Consider the following 22,406-nt stretch of genomic DNA (forward strand, 5'->3'; position numbering starts at 1 on the left):
CACTCAGTCTCATTGTTGACTTATTGTCAAGGATATAAATTTTAACTCAAAGGAAGAGTATATTAATAAATTCTATCAATTTTATGTGTTGAGGTTCCACGAGAGATTTTATTTGGGGGAGCGGGTGGGGGTCTGTGCTAAGTGGAAAAAAAGTGGAAAAACGCTCGTCTAATGGATAGAGCACTGTGCTGGGACTAGAGACCTGGATTCTCATTTGGCTTTGCCAGGGACAAGCTGTGTGATCTTGGTCCAATCACGTCACTTCTCTGGGCCTCAGTCTCTTCATCTGTAAATGGAGAGGTTGAACTGGTAAGGTTGATTTTAGTTTGAAATTCTATAAATGTTTTTTCCTCCATTTGCCCTTATCTGACTTTCCCGGCAGCACCGATCATGTAGAGATCTGTGCTCATCCTTCACAGCCGACCTCTTGCCTTTGGATTAGCTCTGACCCTTCAGACTTAGGGTTAAACTACAGTCATGCATCACTTAACAATGGGGTGGCATTCTGAGAAATGGGTCATTAAGCGATTTCATCATTGTGCGAACAGAGTGTACTTACACAAACCGAGACGGTATAGCCCACTGCACACCTAGGCTGTATGGTACTAATCTGATGGGACTACTGTCCTATGTGTGGTCTGTCACTGATTGAAATGTTATGTGGCACATGACTGCACGTGGGTCTGAGAAGCCTCGAGAGCCAGGTTGAGTTTAAAACTTGAATGGGGCATCCCTCTGCTTCAGCTTGGCCTTGTGTTTAAACCAACAAAGATGCCCAGCAACCAGCTACATTTAAATGGCTTTACTGCTGTGTGGGCCAAATTAGAGTGTCTCTCCCCCTCTCAGTGGTAGCTTTGTTGCTGCACTAGTCCAGACCTGTTTGCAGAGCTGCCAGGTTGTATCATCCTAGGGTGCCACTCATGTATTCTACGTGGAGAAGGTCAGCAAGAGGCCCTGTGTGACTGTGAAGCTGTTTGAGCTTCACAATGTACAATAGAAGACAGCCAGAAGAGCAGAAGGTCAACTTTCTGGATCAGGAGAGTGTTCTATTAAATGGACTTAAACATCCTTTGGGCCTTAAGAGGTTAAAGTAATTCCCTTTTTCCCTAAAAGCGGTGTGTGTTTCAATAATAGGAGAGTTAACATTTGCAGCCCCCCGCACTCCCCAAAGTCACTTTACCTTAAACTGACTAATGGGGTGATATTGGAAGATAGCATCGAGGTGGCCCAGATCGCCCAGGTTTTATTCACAATACCTGAGATCTTTCAGTTACTATTTTGACAGATGCTGAAAGATAAGTCACAGCTTCTTGCTATTGTGGATTCTTGAAAATAAGACATTAACTAAAGCTTAAGGATTGTTTTGTTTTGTTTTTAGTTGCTTACCTGGGCTGGAGGGCAGATTATTTATGGCAGCTGTATTGATCAGACCAAAATGAAAACGGGTGTGCCACAGAGCCAGAGGGATGCAAACTTTGGAAGGTGGAGGTGGAATGTATTACACCTTAAAGAGACAGCTGGCAGTTTGTCCACAGTGGAGCTCATTTGGCTTCTTTTAGCAAAGTCCCTTTTATAATCACACAACCAGGGGTCGTTAAAAGAATGCGTGCCTGCTGAGCCTTTGCCTCTAAAAAGGTGCTTTTTAAAGGAAACCTCAACCTGGCCTGATAAAAAGGAAGCCTGGGCCCAGCATGCTTGCTCTCACTATGGGGTACAGCTGAGGAAGGGGGTGTTCTGGTTGGTAAACATACCAATTTTGCAAGGATCTGAACACTTTAAAATATGCTTCATACTAAAGCTAATATTTTGAACTTCTAATTACCTTCCAGGGCTGTTGTGAGGAATCAATGAAATTCAATGCATTACCTGCTTAGAAGAGGCCTTGACACACAGTAGGGGCTCAATAAACGCTTGTTGAATGAACCACAGAATTATCTCACAGAGTTCATCTAATTAACATTCCTATCAGGTGGCTCAGGATACAGACAAGCAATACAGAGGAAAGATAACCAAGATCCGGAAGGCATGCTAGGATGATGAGGTGCAGGCTTGCTTATGAGGGACTGTGGGCATTTTACAGTCTCTAAAAAGGGAAACGAAATCAACCAAATTCCATACTTCACCAAGCACAGGCTCCTAATAGCAGTGGAATTTTCCTAGCCAGGCTCCCATGGGACGCAGGAGAAATTTTCCACGTAAGGAAGACCTCAATGGCAGGGGCCATAATGCTTCTCCTTCCCCACCCCGGGCTTGCTTCCACAGATCGGCTTCCAGATTCGCACTCGTGTGCAGGACCTGGGCCACGGCTGCATCTTCCTCGTGCAGAAGGCAGGGGCCCTCCAGGTGTGCCCCACAGACAGCTACACCAAGAGGGAGCTCATCGAGTGTGCCCGTGCGGTCACGGAGAAGGTAAGGGACAGCCGTCGCTCACAGCCATGTAACCCGCACTGGCTCTCTGTGACCCTCTGTGACCAGAGACATAAGTGGGAAACAGCCAAAAACACTCCAGCTGAGTCGTGTCTGGTCATTTTCTCTCTCCCCCAGGGTCTCCCCAGGGACGGGGCACATCAGGGAATTGGGGGTGACCCATGGGCCCTGAGAAATTGAGAGTGTGAGGGGACTGTCCCACGCAGGACAGGGCCCCAGCGTCCACCCTTTGGAGGGCTCTCCTGCGGACAGACTGGACAGACAGTATCCGAGTCGTGAGCAGCACCAGGAGCCCTCCCTGCAGCCTCCTTTGACGCTTTTGCGCCCTGGGCTTCCTTTTCAGGGAGGCTCCTAGGTGCTGTGGGCTGAGGAAGGACCTGCACTCCTTCCAGACGAGACTGGCGTGGGGGCGGGTCATGCGCCCTGCCCGCAGGCGTGTGGCACCTTGCTGGAGAGCAGGAATCTGCACATTTTCTGACTTGAAGGCAGCTGTTTGTCGAGAGAATCGTGTAGTGTAGTGAATGGGGCTCTAGGATCTCAGCTATGTGACTTCATCCTTCCAAGCCTCGATTTCCTCTGTGCAGTGAGGATAAAGAAAGCTCATTCCTGGCCCATAGGGTTGTGAAGATTAAATGCAGTGATTCGTGTAAAAGTGCTTGCTCTGTGCCAGACATATTATTCAACATTTAATAAATACGAGCTGCTGTTCTCCGTGAACTCTCCTCCAACACTCTCTTCTCGAAGTTTTCCCTGGTTAACAGTGCGCCGCTCTAAACATCCCTTCATTCCCAGGAGCTCCTTGATCCTCCCATGGTATGCTGATCTTTTGCTTTGCTTCTTTCTCTGAGTCATTTTTCAGGACAGCTGTTTTGCAGGCTGCTCCCTCTCCTTCACTTGGGTTCCTAGGACATAGAGCTTGGCACTGGTTAGAAGCTTGGCAACAAGACTTGAGGGTGGCAGGGGACCCCTCATCTGGAAGCTGCCACTACAGAAGCTGTTCTGTACGTGGCCCCTCGCCGAGGCCAAGCAGCGGTCTAGCCGTCTCCCGCCGCCCACAGGACTGCCCAGGCCTCCCTGGACTCCACAGGATGAGGAAATAAATCTCTCAGCTCGAGGAAGGCTTTCTCCTTTCAAAGCCCTTCCTTGTTGTTGAAGTTACTCTTGCCAAGTTTCCCCGTAGAAGACCTTGTAACTGAAGCATGTGAGAGAGGGAAGGAGCGGGTCCGAGCTTCACAGTGTTGGTGAGCGTGGCCAAGCAACACGGTCTTCCTGAGCTGGCCCTGGGCTTACTGCTTCTCCCAGCAGAGGCTCCATGATTTGGGCCCCTGGGGAAGGATCAAAGGCAGGGGTCAGCTCCTTCAGAGCAACTGACTTTTTCAGCAGTTTCTTGCTACATGTCCCTGCTCTTCTTCTGCGCTCCTATTTCCACCTGCTGTGTCTGTCTTAGATGTCTTGATTGTGCCTGTGTACCATCCCCCCAGCCATGAGCCCCCTTGACTTGTTCACCTTTGTGTACTCATCCCCTAGTAGATGCTCAGTTAACACCTGCTGACATACACACCTTTCACAGTGGGCAGGACACTTTCTGGACTCTTTTCTTTCATCCTGGCTGGGAACGTCCCTCCCAGCCTTCTGATTACTTGATCTTTGTCACCCGTCCTGTGGGAGTTCTTTCCAGAAACTGGATACCTCATTTCCAGGCCAGCTCTGCGCCAGTCTGACTCATCTTTTCTTGGTGGGACATAGTGGCATTTAACTCAGGAAAGGAGGAGCAGGCAAATGAGGAAGAGAAACAGTTCCTTGTGGGCTGGTCTTGGGATGTGACAGGTACGCAGGAAATGGGGCCTTTGCCCCTCCTGCCAGGCTGTGTCACGGCGTCTGCTAAGATCTGAGCGGCTCAGGAGGGAGACGGCACTCACACTCTGTGCCTCTCACTGATGCTGTAGCTCCTCTGTCCTGGTCAGCATGTTTTAAAAAATGCATTCACAAGACATTTTCAGACTCCTCTTTGGGTCAGCCATAGTCAAGGATGGCTGATGATGGGCACACAGAGATTAATAGAAAGCTCCTGGCCTCAAAGAGCCTTCAGCCGCTAGCCGGATGCGTGTTTTAACCTGCGGTTGATAGGCCATCCTGAGAGCAGGGACGGTGTGCTGTGGAATTCTTCAGAGGTGCAGCCGTCTGTTTGGAAGAGGAGAGTTGAGAAGGCGTCTCAATGGCGGCTTTAAGCTGTCTCTTGCAGGCTGTGTAGCTCAGTGGCTGGAGAAGAAGAGGGAGGGGGCATTGCAGGCAGAGAGCAGACGCATAGCAGGGAAGGTGGGGAGTTTGGGGAAGTGAGGAGCTGGCTGATGTGGCAAGAATGTGGTGGAGACCAGAGAAGTTGAACCTAGTTGTAAAGAAAGCGCAGCTCCTCCCCACAGCCAGGGGAGGATTGTACCCAGGGATGTGGTGGGTCAGGTTTGTGTTGTAGGAAAGTGTCTTTAGGAACAATGAGAGTATACTGGAGAGGTAGCAGGTAGCAGTGGAAGGTTTCCACCTTAGCTTACTTGCTAGACCCTCAGGTCACTGGAGTTATTACCTAGTGGTGGGTGACGGCTCAAGGGAGTGTTAGAGGTGGAGAGGTTACATATGTAGACCCCTCTGGGCTCCAGCTCCTCCAGGCTCCACTATGAAGGATTTCCAATCAAGAGGCAGACAAGGGAAGGAGTGATGAGCGTTAGCAGAGGGCTATTCTATAGAAAACCTGATCAGAGGGGACAGAAATGGCCACACTTTTCACAGGAGCCTATTCCTTTATCCCTCGTTGTGGTTTCAGAAATATAATAATTAAATAAATAATAGTATCTTCCCTTTACTGAACCCTTATATGCCAAGTCCCATGCTAATCACTTTACATATATATTTTTCCCCACTTATTCTTCCCATCAACCTGATAGGCTAGAAGTCATAGCCCCATTTTACAGATGAGGAAACTGAGACTTCAGTGAACCAGCTTGCCCAAGGTCGTATTGCCAGCAAATGGCAGTGCTGGTATCCAGACTCAGGCTGTTGACTCCAAAGTGTGCTGTTAACCCCTCAGCTGCATTGACTCCCAGAGAGAGAGTTCAGTGTTGTGGGTGTGTGTGTTTACTTTTTTCCCCCAGTTTTATTGAGATATAATTGACATTCAGCACTGTATAAGTTTAGATTGTACAGCATAATGATTCATTTTAGATATATCATGAAATGATTACTACAGTAAGTTTAGTTAACATCCATCATCTCGTGTAGGTACAAAAGATATATATGTATATATGTTTTTTTTCCTTGTGACGAGAACTCTTAGGATCTACTCTTAACTTTTATAAAAGCCATAGAGCAGTGTTAACTATAGTCATCATCTTGTACATTACATCCCTAGGACTTATTTATTTATAACTGGAAGTTTGTGCCTTTTGACCCCCTTCACCTAATGCCCCCGCCCCCCACCCCATAACCACAAACCTGATCTCTTTTTCTATGAGTTGGGTTGTTTTTATTTTGTCTTTAATTTTTATTCAATTTATTTAAACTAAAAGCAAAAAATAAAAACAGTTCACCAGTTTCTCCCATCCCCCACCACCTGCCACTGACAACCACCGTTTGTTCTCTGTATTTATGAGCTTGTTTTTTTTTTTAATTTATTTTATTTTTTAGATTCCGCATATGAGAGACATCATACGGTATTTCTTTGTCTTATTTCACTTAGCTTAATACCCTCGAGGTACACCCATGTTGTCGCAAATGGCAAGATTTCATTCTTTTTTTATGGCTAAATAATATTCCTGTGTGCACGGTTTTTTAATCCATCCATGGACACTTAGATTGTTTTCATGTCTTGGCTATTGTAAATAATGCTACAATGAACGTGGGGGTGCATATGTCTTTTCGAGTTAGTGATTTTGTTTTCCTCAGATAAATACACAGAAGTGGAACTGCTGGATCATATGGCAGTTCTATTTTTAATGTTTTGAGGAAGCTCCATACTGTTTTCCATAGTGGCTGCACCAATTTACATTCCCACCGACAGTGTACGAGGGTTCTCTCTTCTCCACATCCTTGCCAACACTTGTTGTTTCTTTTTGATAATAGCCATTCTAACAGGTGTGAGGTGATATCTCATTGTGGTTTTGATTTGTTTTTCCCTGAATATTAATGATGTAGAGCGTCTTTTCATGTACCGGTTGGCTGTCTATATGTCTCCTTTGGAAAAATGTCTATTCAGATCCTCTGCCCATTTTTTAATAAGATTGGGGTTTTTTTGCTACCGAGTTGTATGAGTTCTTTATATTTTTTGGATATTAGCCTCTTATCAGATACATGATTTGCAAATATTTTCTCCCATTCAATAGGCTGCCTTTTCATTTTGTTGATGGTTTCCTTTGCTGTGCAGAAGCTTTTTAGTTTAAGTCCCACTTCTTTATTTTTGCTTTTGTTGCTTTTGCTTTTGGTGTCAGATTCAAAAAATCATCATGAAGACTCAGGTCAAGGAGCTTACTGCCTATGTTTTCTTCTAGGATTTTTATGGTTTCAGGTCTTATATTCGAGTTTTTAATCCATTTTGAGTTAATTTTTGTGTATGGTGTAAGACAGTGGTCCAGTTTCATTCTCTTGCATGTGGCTGTCCAGTTTTACAAACACCATTTATTGAAGACTGTCCTTTCCCCATTGTATACTCTTGGCTCCTTTGTGATAAATTAATTGACCGTATATGTGTGGGTTTATTTCTGGGCTCTCTATTGTGTTCTGTTGATCTGTGTGTCTGTTTTTATGCCAATGCGATACCATTTTAATTACTATAGCTTTGTGATATAGTTTGGAATCAAGGAGCATGATGTTTCCAGCTTTGTTCTTCTTTTTCAAGATTGTTTTGGCTATTTGGAGTCTTTTATGATTCCATACAAACTTAAGGATTGTTTTATTTCTGTGAAAAATACCATTGGAATTTTGGTAGGGATTGCATTGAATCTGTAGATTGCTTTGGGTAGTATGGACATTTTAACAAGAGTAATTCTTCCAGTCCATGAGCATGGAATATCTTTCCATTTATTTGTGTCATCTTCAATTTCTTTCATTAATATCTTGTAGTTTTCAATATACGGGTCTTTCACCTCCTTGGTTAAATTTATTCCTAAGTATTTTATTCTTTTTGCTGCAAATGTAAATGGGATTATTTTAATTTTTCTGAGAATTCATTGTTAGTGTATAGAAATACAACAGATTTTTGTGTATTAATTTTATGTATTAATCCTGCAACCTTACTGAATTCATTTATTAGTTCCAACAGTTTTTTGATGGAGTCTTCAGGTTTTTCTGTATAAAATGTCATGTCATCTGCAAATAGTGACAGTTTTTCTTGTTCCTTTCCAATTTGGATGCCTTTTCTTTCTTTTTCTTGCCTAATTGCTCTGGCTAGAACTTCAAATTCTATGTTGAATAAAAGTAGCAAGAGTGGGCATCCTTGTCTTGTTCCTAATCTTGGAGGAAAGGCTTTCAACTTTTCATCGTTGAATATGACGTTAGCTGTGGACTTGTCATATATAGCCTTTATTATGTTGAGGTGCATTCCCTCTATACCCACTTCGTTGAGAGTTTTTATCATAAGTGGATGTTGAATTTTGTCAAATGCTTTTTCTGCATCTATTAAGATGATCATGTGATTTTTATCCTTCATTTTATTAATGTGGTACATCACGTTGACTGATTTGTGGTTGTTGAACCATCCCTGCATCCCTGGAATAAATCCCACTTGATCATGGGGTATGATCCTTGTAATGTATTGTTGAATTTCGCTTGCTAATATTTTTTTGAGGATTTTTGTATCTATGTTCATCAGGGATATTGGCCTGTCATTTGCTTTTTCTTGTGTTGTCCTTGTCTGGTTCTGGTGTCAGGGTGATGCTGGCCTTGTAAAATGAGTTGAGAAGAGTTTCCTTCTCTTTTATTTTTTAAGCGTCTTTTTCAGTGTTTTTTGAGTCCACACACCTTTGGGTTACATTTTTTCCATTTCTCTGCTCCCCCTGACATTCCCTGTCTGCCTACAGGTGTCCTTGGTGCTGTCAGCTCTCCAGGCTGGGAACAAGGGGACCCAGGCATGTATCACAGCTGCCACTGCCGTGTCTGGAATCATCGCCGACCTGGACACCACCATCATGTTTGCGACTGCAGGGACCCTGAACGCAGAGAACAATGAGACTTTTGCAGACCACAGGTGCAGGAACAGAGGCAGTCCTGGGGGCTCCTGCGTGGGGAGAGGTTCGGGCTGGCCTGATGGACTTTGGAGATGCTTCCCAAGAGCCAGAAATGTGGTTATCCATTTTGATTTCAATAAGATGCTCAAGTAGGGAAAGTGAACCACATAATCGAAATAAGCCCCTTTTGCCAACTGTAAACACAGAGTCATGTTCCAGCTTTGCCTTTCATAGCCTAAATCCAGCCTGCTCCAGCAGGGGACGGCTTTTTGATCTTTCATCTTCCAAGCTAGAAGGCTATGCCTCTGATTTGCTCACCAACCCAGGAGGACTGGGAGCGGCTGGGGCAGCACATTTAGCTCTTCACCTAAATGGGGACTAGAGGTCCAAGCCTGCTGTCTCTCTCGGACTGGCTCTTCAAGCCCCACTTGGGAGACTGGTGCTGGGGTCTCCATTTGCTGCTCGAGACCCCCCATGTTCTTACCATGTGTCTGGCACCTTTCTTCCTCTCTCTTCAGTCCCAAGGCTGAGCTAGGGAGGAGATTCCCAATACTCTGTCACCCCTTCCAGAACCTAGGCCCTTGGCCTCTGATGTGTCCTAGGCAAGGTCCCCTGACGCATGAGTCCTCACAGCTCCCTGTAGCTATGAAGTATTTCAGGGATAGTGGCAATTGGAGGAAAGAAGCTGACCTGTCATTTAGCTACAGGGCTGGGGGAAGGGAGCCAAACTTGTGGGCCTGAATTTGTAATTGAAGTTTTATTACTAATCTATGTGAATTCTGGGCTGGCTTTCTTTCCCAATTTTCCTGCACTGAAGGTAAGAGCCCACTAATGAGGGAGGGGAAATACATCACCTCTCTTCTTCAAAGCCCTTTAACAGAAGCCCTCTATGAAGGGTTTCTTTCCTTCCTAACTACCAGTAACAAAGCTTTGCCCTTTGTCTCTCCTCATCCTCTCTTCCCTCCCCCCTTTCTCAGGGAGAACATTCTGAAGACAGCCAAAGCCTTGGTGGAAGACACAAAACTGCTGGTGTCGGGGGCCGCGTCCACTCCAGACAAGCTGGCTCAGGCAGCCCAATCCTCGGCAGCCACCATCACCCAGCTTGCTGAGGTGGTCAAGCTGGGGGCCGCCAGCCTGGGCTCTGATGACCCTGAGACTCAGGTACGGGTGGGCCTGGGAGGAGTGGGTTCCCCTCATGTTCCCACAAACACTGTGCACCGGGCCTCAGGAGAAGCCAAAGGCAAAATAGGAACTCTTGAGGTAAACATTATGTGTGTGAGTGTGTCCGTGGTTTGGGGATTGGTAGGAAGCAGTTATTGAGGCAAGATAGTGGCATGGACTGTGGTGGCTGCCATGTGGACAGAGTCAAGCTGATAGATTTGAGAGGAAGCTGTAAAGAAGACTCAGCTGGGCTTGGTGAACAATTGAATGCAGTAAGCCTTTGGAGATAAGCGAGAGGGAGGAGGCCAGGATGACTCCACGTTTCAGGCTAGAGCAGTGAGCCGATGGTGGCCCCATGTACCAAGCTGGAGCTCCCTGAAGGGAGAGCTGGCTTGGGTGGAGAGCTGAAGGTGAGTTGAGTTTAGGGCATGTGGAACTGGAATGCCAGAGAGACATGCAGGTGGAACTAGCGAGTGGGCATAAGCCTGCTCAAGTATGGGGACGTGGACGGGGGGTTGTTGGTGTATAGACAGTGACTGTGGCCACAGGAGAGGAAGAGCATGGAGTGAGAGAAGAAGGGGTTTCAAGGCAGAGCTGAGGAGTTCATCATTTAGGACCATATTAAGGAGAAAGAGGTGCCTAAGGAGATTGAGATGCAGCAGCAGCTGGTAGGAGGAAAGCCAGGGAGCCTGATGTTAAGAGGAGGGAGTATTTCAACCCACCAGAAACATGGCCAAGGAGTCAAGAAAGATGAAGGTCTGAGAGCTGGCCATGGGCCCTAGTGCCATGGAGGGCAGTGGCGTCCCCAGCAAGGGCTGTGTGTGTGGACTGGCCAGATGAGGATGGCTAAAGGAAGCCAGCATGTATAGACACCTGCCTTGAGAAGTTTGCTTCTGAAGGGGAGGAGAGAGAGGAACTGCGGGGTATGGAAGGACTCTGTTCTCCTGTGACTCAGTGCTTCGATTTAGCAATTTCATTGAAGTTATCCACCTGTTCCTTGGTCCCCAGCCTAGACCATCAGCTCTTCAAGGACAGTAACCACAGTTTATTAATCTTTGAAACCTAAGTACTCAACATAGCTCCCAGCATGTAGTGGATACCCAATAAGTACATGTTCAGCTAACCAAGGCCATCAATAATGGATTCTGCCCATTCCCAAGCGCAAACTTAAAAGTCCCTCTGTTTTCTCTATCTCAGCACTATCAAATGGTAAACACTTCAGTTTTCACTGCTTAAACCTTATGCAGTAAACTATTTTTTGTCCCATTTGGACAAAACTGGATAGAAAGCCCCCTACCATCCAGTACCCGGGTTGATGACAGCTACTGTTCTGGTTAACATAAGGCTACCAGCTTTGCTCCCACACGGCCATGACCCTTGCCTTCCCGAAGTCCTCCAGTGGAGCAGAGCTCTGTGAGGAAACGTTCCGTATATTGCCGTTTTACTGCTTCTGCTGGATTTCTCTTTGATAACATCAGAGCTCAGATTGGCTGCCCTCTGGAATTCGAAGCATTCACAGAAATCCCTCCCTGTAGTAGTAGTCTTACCCCCATAGAGGAAGGAAAAGCTTGAAAACACATCAGTGGGGTCAGAACTCACGCTCTCTGAGCCTGGCTCAACTTAAGAAGTGAATCAGCTGGGGAGGCTTTAAATCTTTGAACACAGAGAAATGTATCAAATTGCTTAGAGCCTTAACTCCCAAAAGATGTGGATGTCCTAAAGCCCCAACTTCTAATGAGACCTCTAGTGCAAAATATCCCCTCAGAAAAATGTCTGCACTCGCCAGTCAGTAGTCCAGTGTCTGCTGGGTGTTGACAGCACACCTTTGCTTGCTGTGCCTCCGTCTCCTCTCTCCGCCCCTCCTCACTGTGATTTCGGGAATCAGTGTGAGGTCCGCACACATTAGCCGTTCCTCACGAGCCCCGTCACGGCCCCACCTGCCCTGTGGTTTCAGAGGTTGGCAGAGGTTCCGTGCACCTGTGGGCGAGAAGGCACAGGATGGAGTTGGGGGGGGTGGGTTGGGGCAGGAGGCTGTGAAAGTGTTGCTGTGTTTGCACCTGTCTGGGACACTAGAGCTTCTAGTAGGTTTTCACGTACGTTATCCAGTTCATCCTCACATCAGGGCAGTGAGAGAGACAGGGCTGGCACTGCTGAAGAGCATAATACAGTGTGGAGGTTAAGACCATAGCCCCTGGGATCACACTGACCAGAGTCTGCATCCCAACCCTCCACTCCTGGGCTCTGGGAGAGTGGACCCGAGCGTCACAGTTCCCACCTGAAATGGCAGGATTAAACGAGATAACATGTAGCGTGCTTGACTCACACCTGGAACACTGCCCTTAATAAAGGGAAGTGGTGATTGTTGTTATAGAAGTAGAGGTTGTTACTGTAGCCACTGGACCGAGGAGACTTAAGTGTAATGCCTAATATCATGTAATTCCTAAGTGTGGCTGGTACGTCTGATTCCAGGTCCGGCATACTGAAAAGATGGCCTGTGGTCTCTGTTCAGTTAGAAAATTGAAGATACTGTATTATATCCAGTGTTGTGTGGGTACACACCTATGTATCCATTAATTCATTCCATGATTATTTGCTGAGTGCCCACCACATGCCAGGCCCTGTTCTGCTTGCGAAACACAACAGACAGAAGTCCAGGCTGGCCCTCCTGGAACCTACATCCAGGTTGGGGGAGAAGAGAGACAATGTATAAGTGAATGAATAATAAAGTAATTCCACAAACTGTTAAGTGCTATAAATAAGGCAAAAATCAGGGATTTTGGCGGGGGGTGCTATAACTAGGGTGGTCAGGAAAGGTCTCTGAGGACATGACATTTGAGCTGAGACCTGAATAATGAAAAGAGCTGGGTTGCAGGGTGAGACAAGAGCAAGAGCGGAGGCCCTGAAGCAGGAATGAGTTGGGATTTCCAGTGGGGAAGAAAGGCCCATGTGCCTATAGCATGTTGTGAGTCCGAGAATCCTGTGAACCAGAGCTGGCAGTGCAGGCAGGATGCCATGGATGCCTTGCAGGCCAGGGTACGAGGCTTGCATTTTGTTCTCAGTGTTTTGGTTACCAGTTCAGGGCACAGGTGAGTGGTGTTGCCTCTCAGGTGTCTGCTTAGCTGCTTTCATCCTTTCATAGGCAACTTGTCAGCAGAACTGCCAGCTAGGAGGTGTTTGAGCATGCTAAATATACCTGGATTCTGCATTCTGGCTCAGCGTCAGCCTCCCTTGGGGAGCTTCTTAAAGTCTTGATGCTGGGTCTTCACCCAGACTCCTGCATCAGACTCTCCGGGGTTGGCTCCTGGGCACTGTACCTTGCTGCAGGCTTGAGAGCTGCTGATGCAGAAACTTGCCCCCCAAACACCCCTACCTGCCCCCAGGCTGTGTGCTCTTGGTGAAGCAGCAGGTGACTGCTCGGGTGGGCTCACCTGGGCTCCGTGCTCTCTTCCAGGTGGTATTAATCAACGCCATCAAAGATGTGGCCAAAGCCCTTTCAGATCTCATTGGTGCTACCAAGGGAGCAGCCAGCAAGCCTGCCGACGACCCCTCCATGTACCAGCTCAAGGGGGCCGCCAAGGTAGAGTGGAGCCCCAACTAGGGGCAAGCGTGCAGGGGGCGTGCTGGAGTGAGAGAAGCACCCACGAGAATATCAGGAGAATACGCATCTGAGCCTGTTTCTCACTTAAAGAGAGGTGTTGGTGCTCATGGCACTAGATCTGGAACTAAAAGCAGATTGGACTTCAGTGCACTCCGTTTTCTCTCCGCCTCTCTTCCTCTGCAGGTGATGGTGACCAATGTCACCTCCCTCCTCAAGACTGTGAAGGCGGTGGAGGACGAGGCCACCCGGGGCACACGGGCGCTGGAGGCCACGATTGAGTACATGAAGCAGGAGCTCACGGTAAGGAGCCAACAGTCCAACCTCCCTCGGGCGCCCGTGTCCAACAGCTGACCCCAGTGCAGACTTCCCAGAGATTTTTAGCATAAAGAGGTTTTTCACCTGGAGCACCTGAGCTGGGGAGGCCCACTCACTTGCCTGCTGGTAACTTTGTATAATGACACCCCATGTGTAACTGACACCTCGGAGTTTGGCCAGGATCAATTTGTAACTAATTAAGAAATTAATAGAAATGTATCACTTATGACTATCCAGGTTTAATTTCACTAAAATTGCAGCGTGAAAGGAAAGCATTACAAAAGATTCTTGGCAAAGAGAAAACTCAGTATGGCTATTTGCACTCACCTTGTTTAAATGGCGTGTATAATGTGTAGCCACACACAGCCCCCATCGATTGCCATTGCTTTCGGCAACAGCTCACGCTGCTGCACACGTGGATTTTGGAGTCTGAGGTTCGCAATTAGAAAAACCTGGAGGCCTCTACCCATGACACTTCCCTTTCAAATCCACCTTCCTTCTGTTTGAGGTGTCTGATCTCAGAGAAATTGACCCTGTGTTCCTTCTTGCTGGGTTCCAACATCATAGCATGTGGGTGTCCTGGTGTTAACGAGATATGGATGTTATCTACTGCTCTTTTTATCCCATGACAGTTGTGGGTTGACTCATCCTCATCCTTCGAAATAGAAATATGCTGAAAATGAATGGTTTCAGACTGAGATTTCCTTTTAATAAGATGTCTGGTCACAGATTCAACCTCTTTTTTGGAGGGAGGAATGGGGGACCTGCCTTTGCTGCCAGTTGTTCTGCATCTTTAGAGAGTCATCTGTGAAGGCCACAAGCCCCTCAAGGTCAGCAGTAGAAGTGAGCAATTCTATTGGTTTTGGTTATGGAGCCTTGGGGTCTATTGTCCTGTTTTTAACGACTCCAGCCTTGGTGTTGGGCTTAGTTCTCACAGAAAGGAGAAACTTAAAAATACAAGTGGCTTCCTTGAGCACTGCTGCCTGGCTTTCTCCTGCCTACATGGGCTGGGTGTTTCCTACCAAAAGTCTAGACATGTTCTGACAGGTGTGGGTGGGCTGGGTGTTTCCTACCAAAAGTCTAGACATGTTCTGACAGGTGTGGGTGGGCCAAATGTTGGCAATGGAAGGAGATTTGAAATTTGGATCTTTCCTGGGAAATTACAGACACATGGTCAACCTTAGTATACCAATGTGGTTTAGAATTGACCCAGATTGTGTTTTTCCATGGACATAGGAGGTTTCCAAAGGAGCATGTGCCCCGAGGGCCATGTGAGTGTGGAGGGCTCTGGACATGTGGCGTTCACCCCACTGTAGCATTCAGGGGTGGTTCTGGGCAGCTTAATTCCAGCTGTCGATTTTGAGGGGGAGTGTGATGTTTGACACTGGTTGGCGCATGGCAGGGATGCTGGCTAGGTCCTCCCTTCTGCCTCGGGGAAAACTTCCCTACTGAAACGTGGCTGAGGACAGAGCAGCCCCAACTGGTTTGGGAGTCCTCATGTGCAGGCACACATGCACATTCAGCACACAGCAGGGCACCAATCACTCATGTTACAGACACAAGACAGATGGGCTTGAAGCAGTCACAGCTAGCTTGACTAACAGGTAGAACTTTAAAGTAGGATTTTCACTTACCATGGTTAATTTATTTCAGCTTCTGTAAAGGGGTGTGTGTGTGTATGTGTGTTGGTAAATAATTCACAGTGTCACCGTGGTGCACTCAACATGAACGCCTCTGTACAATTATGCAGTTATATTTGTGAGACAGGCTAAGAATAGAAGAAACTGAATTTCCCCAGCCCCACAGCCCCTTAGAAAAAGAGAGGTAAGTCCAGAGTAAAGGGTCCAGATCAGTCCTGCCCGAGAACCAGCACTGGGACTGCAGAGTTTCTGGGAACTGCTGAAGCACCAGCAGGGATGGGCAAAAGGACCAGGAAGTGGCACAACCACCTCCCCAGGATAGTTCTCAAATACCGAGTATCAGTTTCTGCAGAGAAACGGGTTAATGCCGTAGATATGTCTCCCTCACCATATTGTTCCTGTGAATGCCGGGTACAGGTGTGCGAGGCTTATCCATGCTAGAGTCTTGAAAGCAAGAATGATATTACAGTGCTCTAATTAGAAATTTAATTTCCTGCCATTTGACAGTTTCTTCCCATTGCTAGCTCGATTTTCAGACACTGAGCTGTAGCCTGGTCGGAGAAGAATGAATTATTTTTGTCCTTCCCTTTTTGATTTTTTTTTTTCACCTATTTCTAACTTCCAGGTGTTCCAGTCAAAAGAGGTACCTGAAAAGACATCATCACCTGAAGAATCGATAAGGATGACGAAAGGCATCACCATGGCAACAGCCAAAGCCGTGGCTGCTGGGAACTCCTGTAGGCAGGAGGATGTGATCGCCACTGCCAATCTGAGCCGCAAAGCTGTGGCCGATATGTTGACGGCTTGCAAGGTAAAGGTCTTGGCGTTGTTTTGGTTGGAGAGATAGTGCTCTGTCATGACTGAGTGTGCGGTTTAGCCTGGACAAGGGGCGGGGCCGGCCCTGTGTAGAAGGGCGCAGCCCAATACCTTAGACTTTGTATAAAATGTATGCTGAGGGCATGTACGCATCAGCCGGTGGGAAATGACTCTCTAGGGTAGTTTTGCGTTTGAGAGACGATGGAGTTGGCCTGCTGACTTAACCCTCCCACTTCTCCTCTCAGTTCTTCCTAAATAGGCAGGCCACCTTACGGAGGGTGTGGTGGAGGCCAGGGTGATGGTAGTAGAGGGACTGTGGCTTTTGTTCCAGGCCCTCTAAATGAAAACTGCATCTCCCTTCTGCCTGCACCCTTTCCTGCCTCCGGAGGCCAGCCATACTGTGCTAGGAAGGGTGTTGCCGTAACTGAGTGAGGAAGTGAGTTAGAGGAACAGGACGGAACACTGGGGCACTGCCTTTTTGCTCTCTGTGCCAGAGTCTTGGAGAAGCTCTTCTGATCCTTGGGTGGCCACCTGAGCAGCTGCCCTGAGCCCATGCTTGGTGAGGGAGCTGGGGAAACCTAAGCTTTACAACCTTTATTTTTTGTCCAATAAGAAAGGGAGCCCTAAGAGCACCCTATCCCCCTACCTCCCATTGAGCACCCCCACCCCAGCCCTTCACCCTGCTAGGAACAGCCTTGCCCCAGGGCCTCTGACTTCTGCTCGGTGGTCAATTGGTAACCCCTCGCCATGGTGAGCAGGCAGGGATGAACCACAGGAGTTGGGGTCTGAGGGGACAGGGCCATTCTTTGTAGTGAAGTGAGTTGTGGGGGCAGCTGGTGCCAGGTCCAAGCGATGGCTTCTCCGGGGTTCCTCAGATGGGGTAGAATGAGTTGGAGGTAACTGGGTAGAGGGAGGGCGAGGCAACCAGGCTGAAGGAATGGGTGTGCAAGGGCCTGGTGTGGGAGACAACACCACATTTACTGCTCTCCTGGGTGTGACGGAGGGTAGAGCACAGGGGGTAGGTGGGGAGAAGAAGGTGGCAAGGTGATAGGGCCACTTTCATGAAGGACCTGTGTTCTGGGCCAGGCAGTGTAGACTATCTTCTGAGGCCACAGTATTTGCTATTTTTCTGTGCTTGATGGAATCTCCCGCCAGAAGTGATAACTCCCAAAGGAGGAGCAAAATACGGCCAAATGCCATCAGGGCGTCCATGCAGGGCGCCCATAGTTTGGGAAGGGCTGTCATGTATATTCTGTCGTTTGATCCTAGATAAGAAAGGCAAGGGGAATTACCCTAATTTGATGGATGATGAGACAGGCTTGGAGAGATTAAGTGGCATGACCAAGGTCACACAGCTATTCACTATCAGTTCTTTCAGAACTGAAACCAAGTCTTCTGATTTCACGGCCAATCTGTGTCTGCTGCCCCTGGCCTCCCAGCCATACTACTCAAGGTCACTGTGGTACTTTGTCTCCATGTTACAGACGTGAAATGAAAGGGGAAGTTAAACAGAAGAAAAGACAATGATTCAAGTGGAAATGAAAGGCAGCTCAGATTTTCAAGTCTCTTTCTAACACACATCCCCCTGTTTTCAGGGGAGGGGGTTAAGGATTGAAGTACAGGTGCTGTTTGTCCAGCCTCAGGTCCTCGCTGTTATCTCGCTTTTGGATCAGACCATCCTGATTTTGCAGGAAAAATAACAGCCAGAGCTTCACACACAGAAGCTAGACTTGACGACAGGTGTCACCACTGAGCCCTGAGACTCCTGTTAGGACTGGACTTATTTAACAGACTTATTGACATTTGCATTTCCTTTGTTCTCCCATATTCCCCACCCCTTTGCAGAAAAGAAATGAGGCAGCTTGCCAGAAACAGCATGCTTGCGATAAGGAATATATAGAATGCCAGGGAGGCCGAGTGGTGGATCCAGAAGGAACACTTACATACCAAGCAGAGGGCCAAGTTGCCATGTCCGAGCACTGCCTTTGGGGCTGAGCAGGGTAGCCGGGGCAAAATGAAAGGGCAGTAAGTTCCATACTGGCTCATTTTATCAGAAAGGGAGGATTACACTAATTCCTCAGGTGGGGACAGAGGACTTCCCTACAACCTAAGTTAATTCTAGTGTCTGTTTCTTTCTGGTCTTACCTTCATGTGTGTATGTCTACATTAGATACAGTTTTATGTCTATTATTACAGTTAGTGTTATATGGCTGTTTCTTTGTTACTATGAGTCATTATAATTGACTCTTTAATGACCACAAAATACTCTGTTAATGAATATAATCTTTTCTCCATTACCAGATATTTAGATTTTCTGCACTTTTTTTAATCATTAACTTTACTGCAATGAACATCTTTGGGCATATCTGTTTTTGCTATGCTTTGGATAATTTCCTTAGGCAAGACTCCCAGAAATAGAATTAGAGGATCAAATAGTATGACATTTTAATTGTTGGCAAATTGCTCTCCTAAGAGGTTCTACCAAGTTACAGAACCACCAGCCGTGGAGAAGAGTGCCTCACCCTCAGCTCCCACACAGCTCTCAATGAGGGCCTTGCACATCACCTATGGAGTAGTGACAATGAGTAGCCTCATAGCCCATGTGTCCCCGTGGTGGTGTTTCATCAAACCAGACGTAGGATCTGTCCTCACACTTGCAGAGACATGAGTGAGGATGAGTAAAACATGATAGTGGTTAAAGGCATGGCCCATTCGTTAGTCTTCAGATGAGTAAAACTGGGCTCTTAAATGACAGATGCTGGCCACTGGAATTATCCCCACTCCTTCTGGGTGATGTTAGGGGGAAGGTGAGGGGAGAGCCCACAGGTGTTCCCACCAGTACCCCTAGGGATTAGGAAGGAGCGTGGAGGCTGGTCACTTGCTCCTTCTGCCTTGACCTTTTATCCTAATGTGTGATTTGTATTTGTCTTGATTTGTGATTTATTTGCAGTTTTCTATTTTATGTATTCTCATAAGCCCCTCAAGTTCTTTCCAGAGTGAGGCTATAGAAGGAAGAAAGGCTAAATGGGTAGGGTTGCCAGATTTAGCAAATAAAAAATAGAGTGTCCCATACTTATGCTAAAAATTTTTCATTGTTTATCCAGAATTCAAATGTAACTACGTGTTCTGTAGTTAATCTGGCAACCCCGTGAGTGGGTGTGTCATCTGAAATGATATATTATGAATGACTCAAGTCGGCAGGTCACAAGAGCAAGAAAAAAAGCACAGGATGCTGTGTTAACCATATGTCCTGGTTTGCTTATCTCGACATGTGTAATGTGGGATGAGTTATTTATGGTGCCTCTGAGGGTACTGGGGAGCTCCTTATCTGAAGTTTCCCAGGAGCCTAGGGGCTCTGGTCGGGAGACTCACTGTGACTGCAGTGTGGTCAGGCCACGGAGTGAGGACCTGGGCATGATGAGCTTGTGAGCAGACAGGGGTCTCCAGGACTCCTCACGCTGCTGGAGAAAGGTGGGCTGGCCCTGGGGCAGCACATCTCCTGCTGTAAGCCCAGATCACGAATCTTTCCTGGACTTTCTAGTGCATGTGGAATTTCTTACATTTCAGTAAAAGGGGGCAGGGAGAAAGGAAGGAAAGCAGGACCAGCTTCACTTGCTTTGTCCGGCCCCAGGACACTAAAAAAGGCAAGACCCAAAGTATCAGAGAACCCTCTGTGGGGACAGGTGGGAGGTGGCAGGAGAGTGTGGAGGGGCCACCACCTCTATCCAGGGAGCTAGGGAAGGTTTCTGATGAGGGAGGTCACTGAGGGTAAGGGAGAGGGAGTTCCAGAATCGAGGTTTCCTGCCTCTGAGTCCAGGGCTGCACAACACTGCTGGGCAGGTGACAACCCCCTCACCACCTAGTACACTCACCAGCTGGCTCTTCCTGTGTTGAGACGTCAACATTCCTTTCTCTCTCCAGCAAGCATCCTTCCACCCTGACGTCAGCGAGGAGGTGCGCACCAGAGCCTTGCGGTACGGGACGGAGTGCACCCTCGGCTACCTGGACCTTCTCGAGCATGTCTTAGTGGTGAGGAGGGGCGTGGGGCGGGCCAGGGCTGGGGAAGAGCTGATTCTGGTGCAGACCATCCTTTCCTCGGGAAAACTCCTCTTAGAGCACTGTGCAGGCTCCACTTGAGAGGCTGGGACTGGATTGAGCTGCAAAGTCTCCTGCATTGCACTGCTCTGGCGCTCTGACATAAAAGCATAGCCTGGAGGAAGTTGCAGTTAGAATCCAGGAGAGCCCAGCCCTCCCATTACACCAAAGAGGTGAGGCTAGTATTAGCATGGAAGAGAGTGGGATAGGCAGAGCCACCACTGACAAAATCGGGAGGTCCTGTTAGGAAGACACCAGTCCATCCAGTGAGGACAGGGAAGGCTGCTGAAACAGCCACACCAGCCTCCGTGGCAAGTTAGGGAGAAACAGCGCCAGTGCCACAGGTGACCTGCGAGCCTCTTGTGACTTCTTCCAGTCCTTGAATGAATGGCTTAGACCACATTGAGTGACACTTCCCTTCCTCTGATGACTTTCTGCCAGCCTGGCGTGCCCACGTGGAGCTGGGCAAGGAGGCTGATACAGAAGACACTGGCGGGGGATGCGGTGGTCATGGCCAGGCGGACGGCCTACACGGGAGCCTCAGGCCTGCACCGACTCCCAGTTCCTAGGGTGGCTTGGCTCCCCCCAGACCCTAAGGGCCAAACCATGGGCAACCAAAAAGTATATTTGGTGTGTCTCTGTCTCTGTCTCTGTCTAATCTTGGGAGATCTGGGGCAGGCCCCGGGAGAGTTTGTTCAGGAGTCAGAGACTCGGCCAGAAGAGAATTGATGGTGTCTCCCCTCCCATCACTGCCCTTGATCCTTCTCAAACCTAAAAAAAAAACAAAAAGGTCCCACAGACCACAGAGGGCTGTCAAGCCTTTCATTTGCTGGGCATTGAAATTATTCTCATTTTGTCCTTGCACAGCCACCTGAGGCTTGCAGGGCAAAGGAATGATCCAGAGAAGTTTGACCCCTTGGTTGAGGTCACCCAGCTACTGGGACAGACCTGAGACCAAATCCTAATTCTTATTATTCCCAGCTCTGTGCTCATTCTCACATTTCGCTGCCTTCTCCTTAAAATTAAATTAACTTACCTTCTGATGTTAAGCATTTTAGGTCTTTCAAGGGAACATGACTTATTCTTCACCTAGGTGACTTTTCTGAGAGTAGCCAGTCTGGGGTTACTAACACTGGGCTCCAAAAGCCTGAACTCTTGTGAATAGAAACCAGTGTATTGCACGTAGGCCAGAAAAAAGAACATCTTGGCCACTCAGTGTTCACAGGCATGAGCTGCTCCAGCCAAACCAGCTCTCTATGTTAGGATATAGTTAAGTGTTCAGTCCGTGAGCATGCCTAGCAGAAAATTCAGAGTAAAAAATGAAGCCAGCAAGGTTTCCAAAAGACATCTTTTTCTTCATGGAACGATATATTCTTAGTCACATGGAACCTTGTTATATCTGAACATTTGAGAGTATAGGCTTAGGTTTAGAAGCCTTGGGTTCAAATCCTGACTCTGCCACATAAATAGCTGCATGGCCCCTGTCTTATCTGGGCCCGTTTCCTTGGGTGTTAAACCAGCATTTTATTAAGTATTAAATGAGAATGTTGGGAACCCCGGGGCTGTGGCTGAGCTCACATTTGCTGCCTGCTTCATTAAATCCACCTGGAAGGTCCCGCTCCCAGCTGAGTGGTGGTGCCGGGCTTGCAGCAATGGCCCCCTTGCAGCTTCCTAAGTGGGGGCTCTCTCCCAACACTCCATTTCTCCTCCTTGTTTTCTGTCTCTCACGCTTTTGTTTTTGTCTTGTTCATTTGTTGGAAGGGAGGTGATACTGGGGTCCTATTATTATTCAAATGAGGAATCCTCATTTCTCCCTTTTCCCTCAGTTCCACTTCTGGGTTAAACTGTATTTCTTCCAGCACCTGTGCCTGTATCTGTACACCATTGATAACTTACCCAGCATCCATAGGTCCAGGCCCCTGCACGTGGCCTCCAGGTTGGCGCCTTCCACCTTTGCTCTTGATGAGCCATGTAACAAGAATGTCACTGTGTAGGGGTCCACCTCCAGCTGTGTCTTTGACAAATCCACAAACCTGGATGAAAAGGCAACAGGCTTTAAGGTGTTTAATGGAATGAAGATCTCTGGTTTCACTCTCCAGCAAAAAAGACAGCTTATACTGGAGAGAGTGCTTGCTTCATGAGGAA

At 47.7% G+C, this 22,406-nt stretch overlaps 1 protein-coding gene across 6 annotated transcripts in view; it reads left to right on the top strand.

Moving 5' to 3' along the window:
- Positions 1 to 22,406, top strand: part of TLN2 (talin 2) — a 419,612-nt gene that overhangs the window by 367,923 nt on the left and 29,283 nt on the right. For 5 of the 6 annotated variants that reach the window (XM_058541740.1, XM_058541736.1, XM_058541737.1 and 2 more), the window contains 7 exons: positions 2,263 to 2,409; positions 8,490 to 8,656; positions 9,614 to 9,797; positions 13,249 to 13,374; positions 13,579 to 13,695; positions 15,976 to 16,161; positions 20,088 to 20,195. In XM_058541740.1, the coding sequence (XP_058397723.1) occupies positions 2,263 to 2,409; positions 8,490 to 8,656; positions 9,614 to 9,797; positions 13,249 to 13,374; positions 13,579 to 13,695; positions 15,976 to 16,161; positions 20,088 to 20,195 (1,035 nt within the window). The remainder of the gene's footprint in view (positions 1 to 2,262; positions 2,410 to 8,489; positions 8,657 to 9,613; positions 9,798 to 13,248; positions 13,375 to 13,578; positions 13,696 to 15,975; positions 16,162 to 20,087; positions 20,196 to 22,406) is intronic. The other variant, XM_058541742.1, reaches the window with a different exon arrangement.

The sequence above is a fragment of the Diceros bicornis genome, chromosome 5, assembly GCF_020826845.1.
Source record: "Diceros bicornis minor isolate mBicDic1 chromosome 5, mDicBic1.mat.cur, whole genome shotgun sequence".
Classification (NCBI taxonomy): Eukaryota; Metazoa; Chordata; class Mammalia; order Perissodactyla; family Rhinocerotidae; genus Diceros; species Diceros bicornis.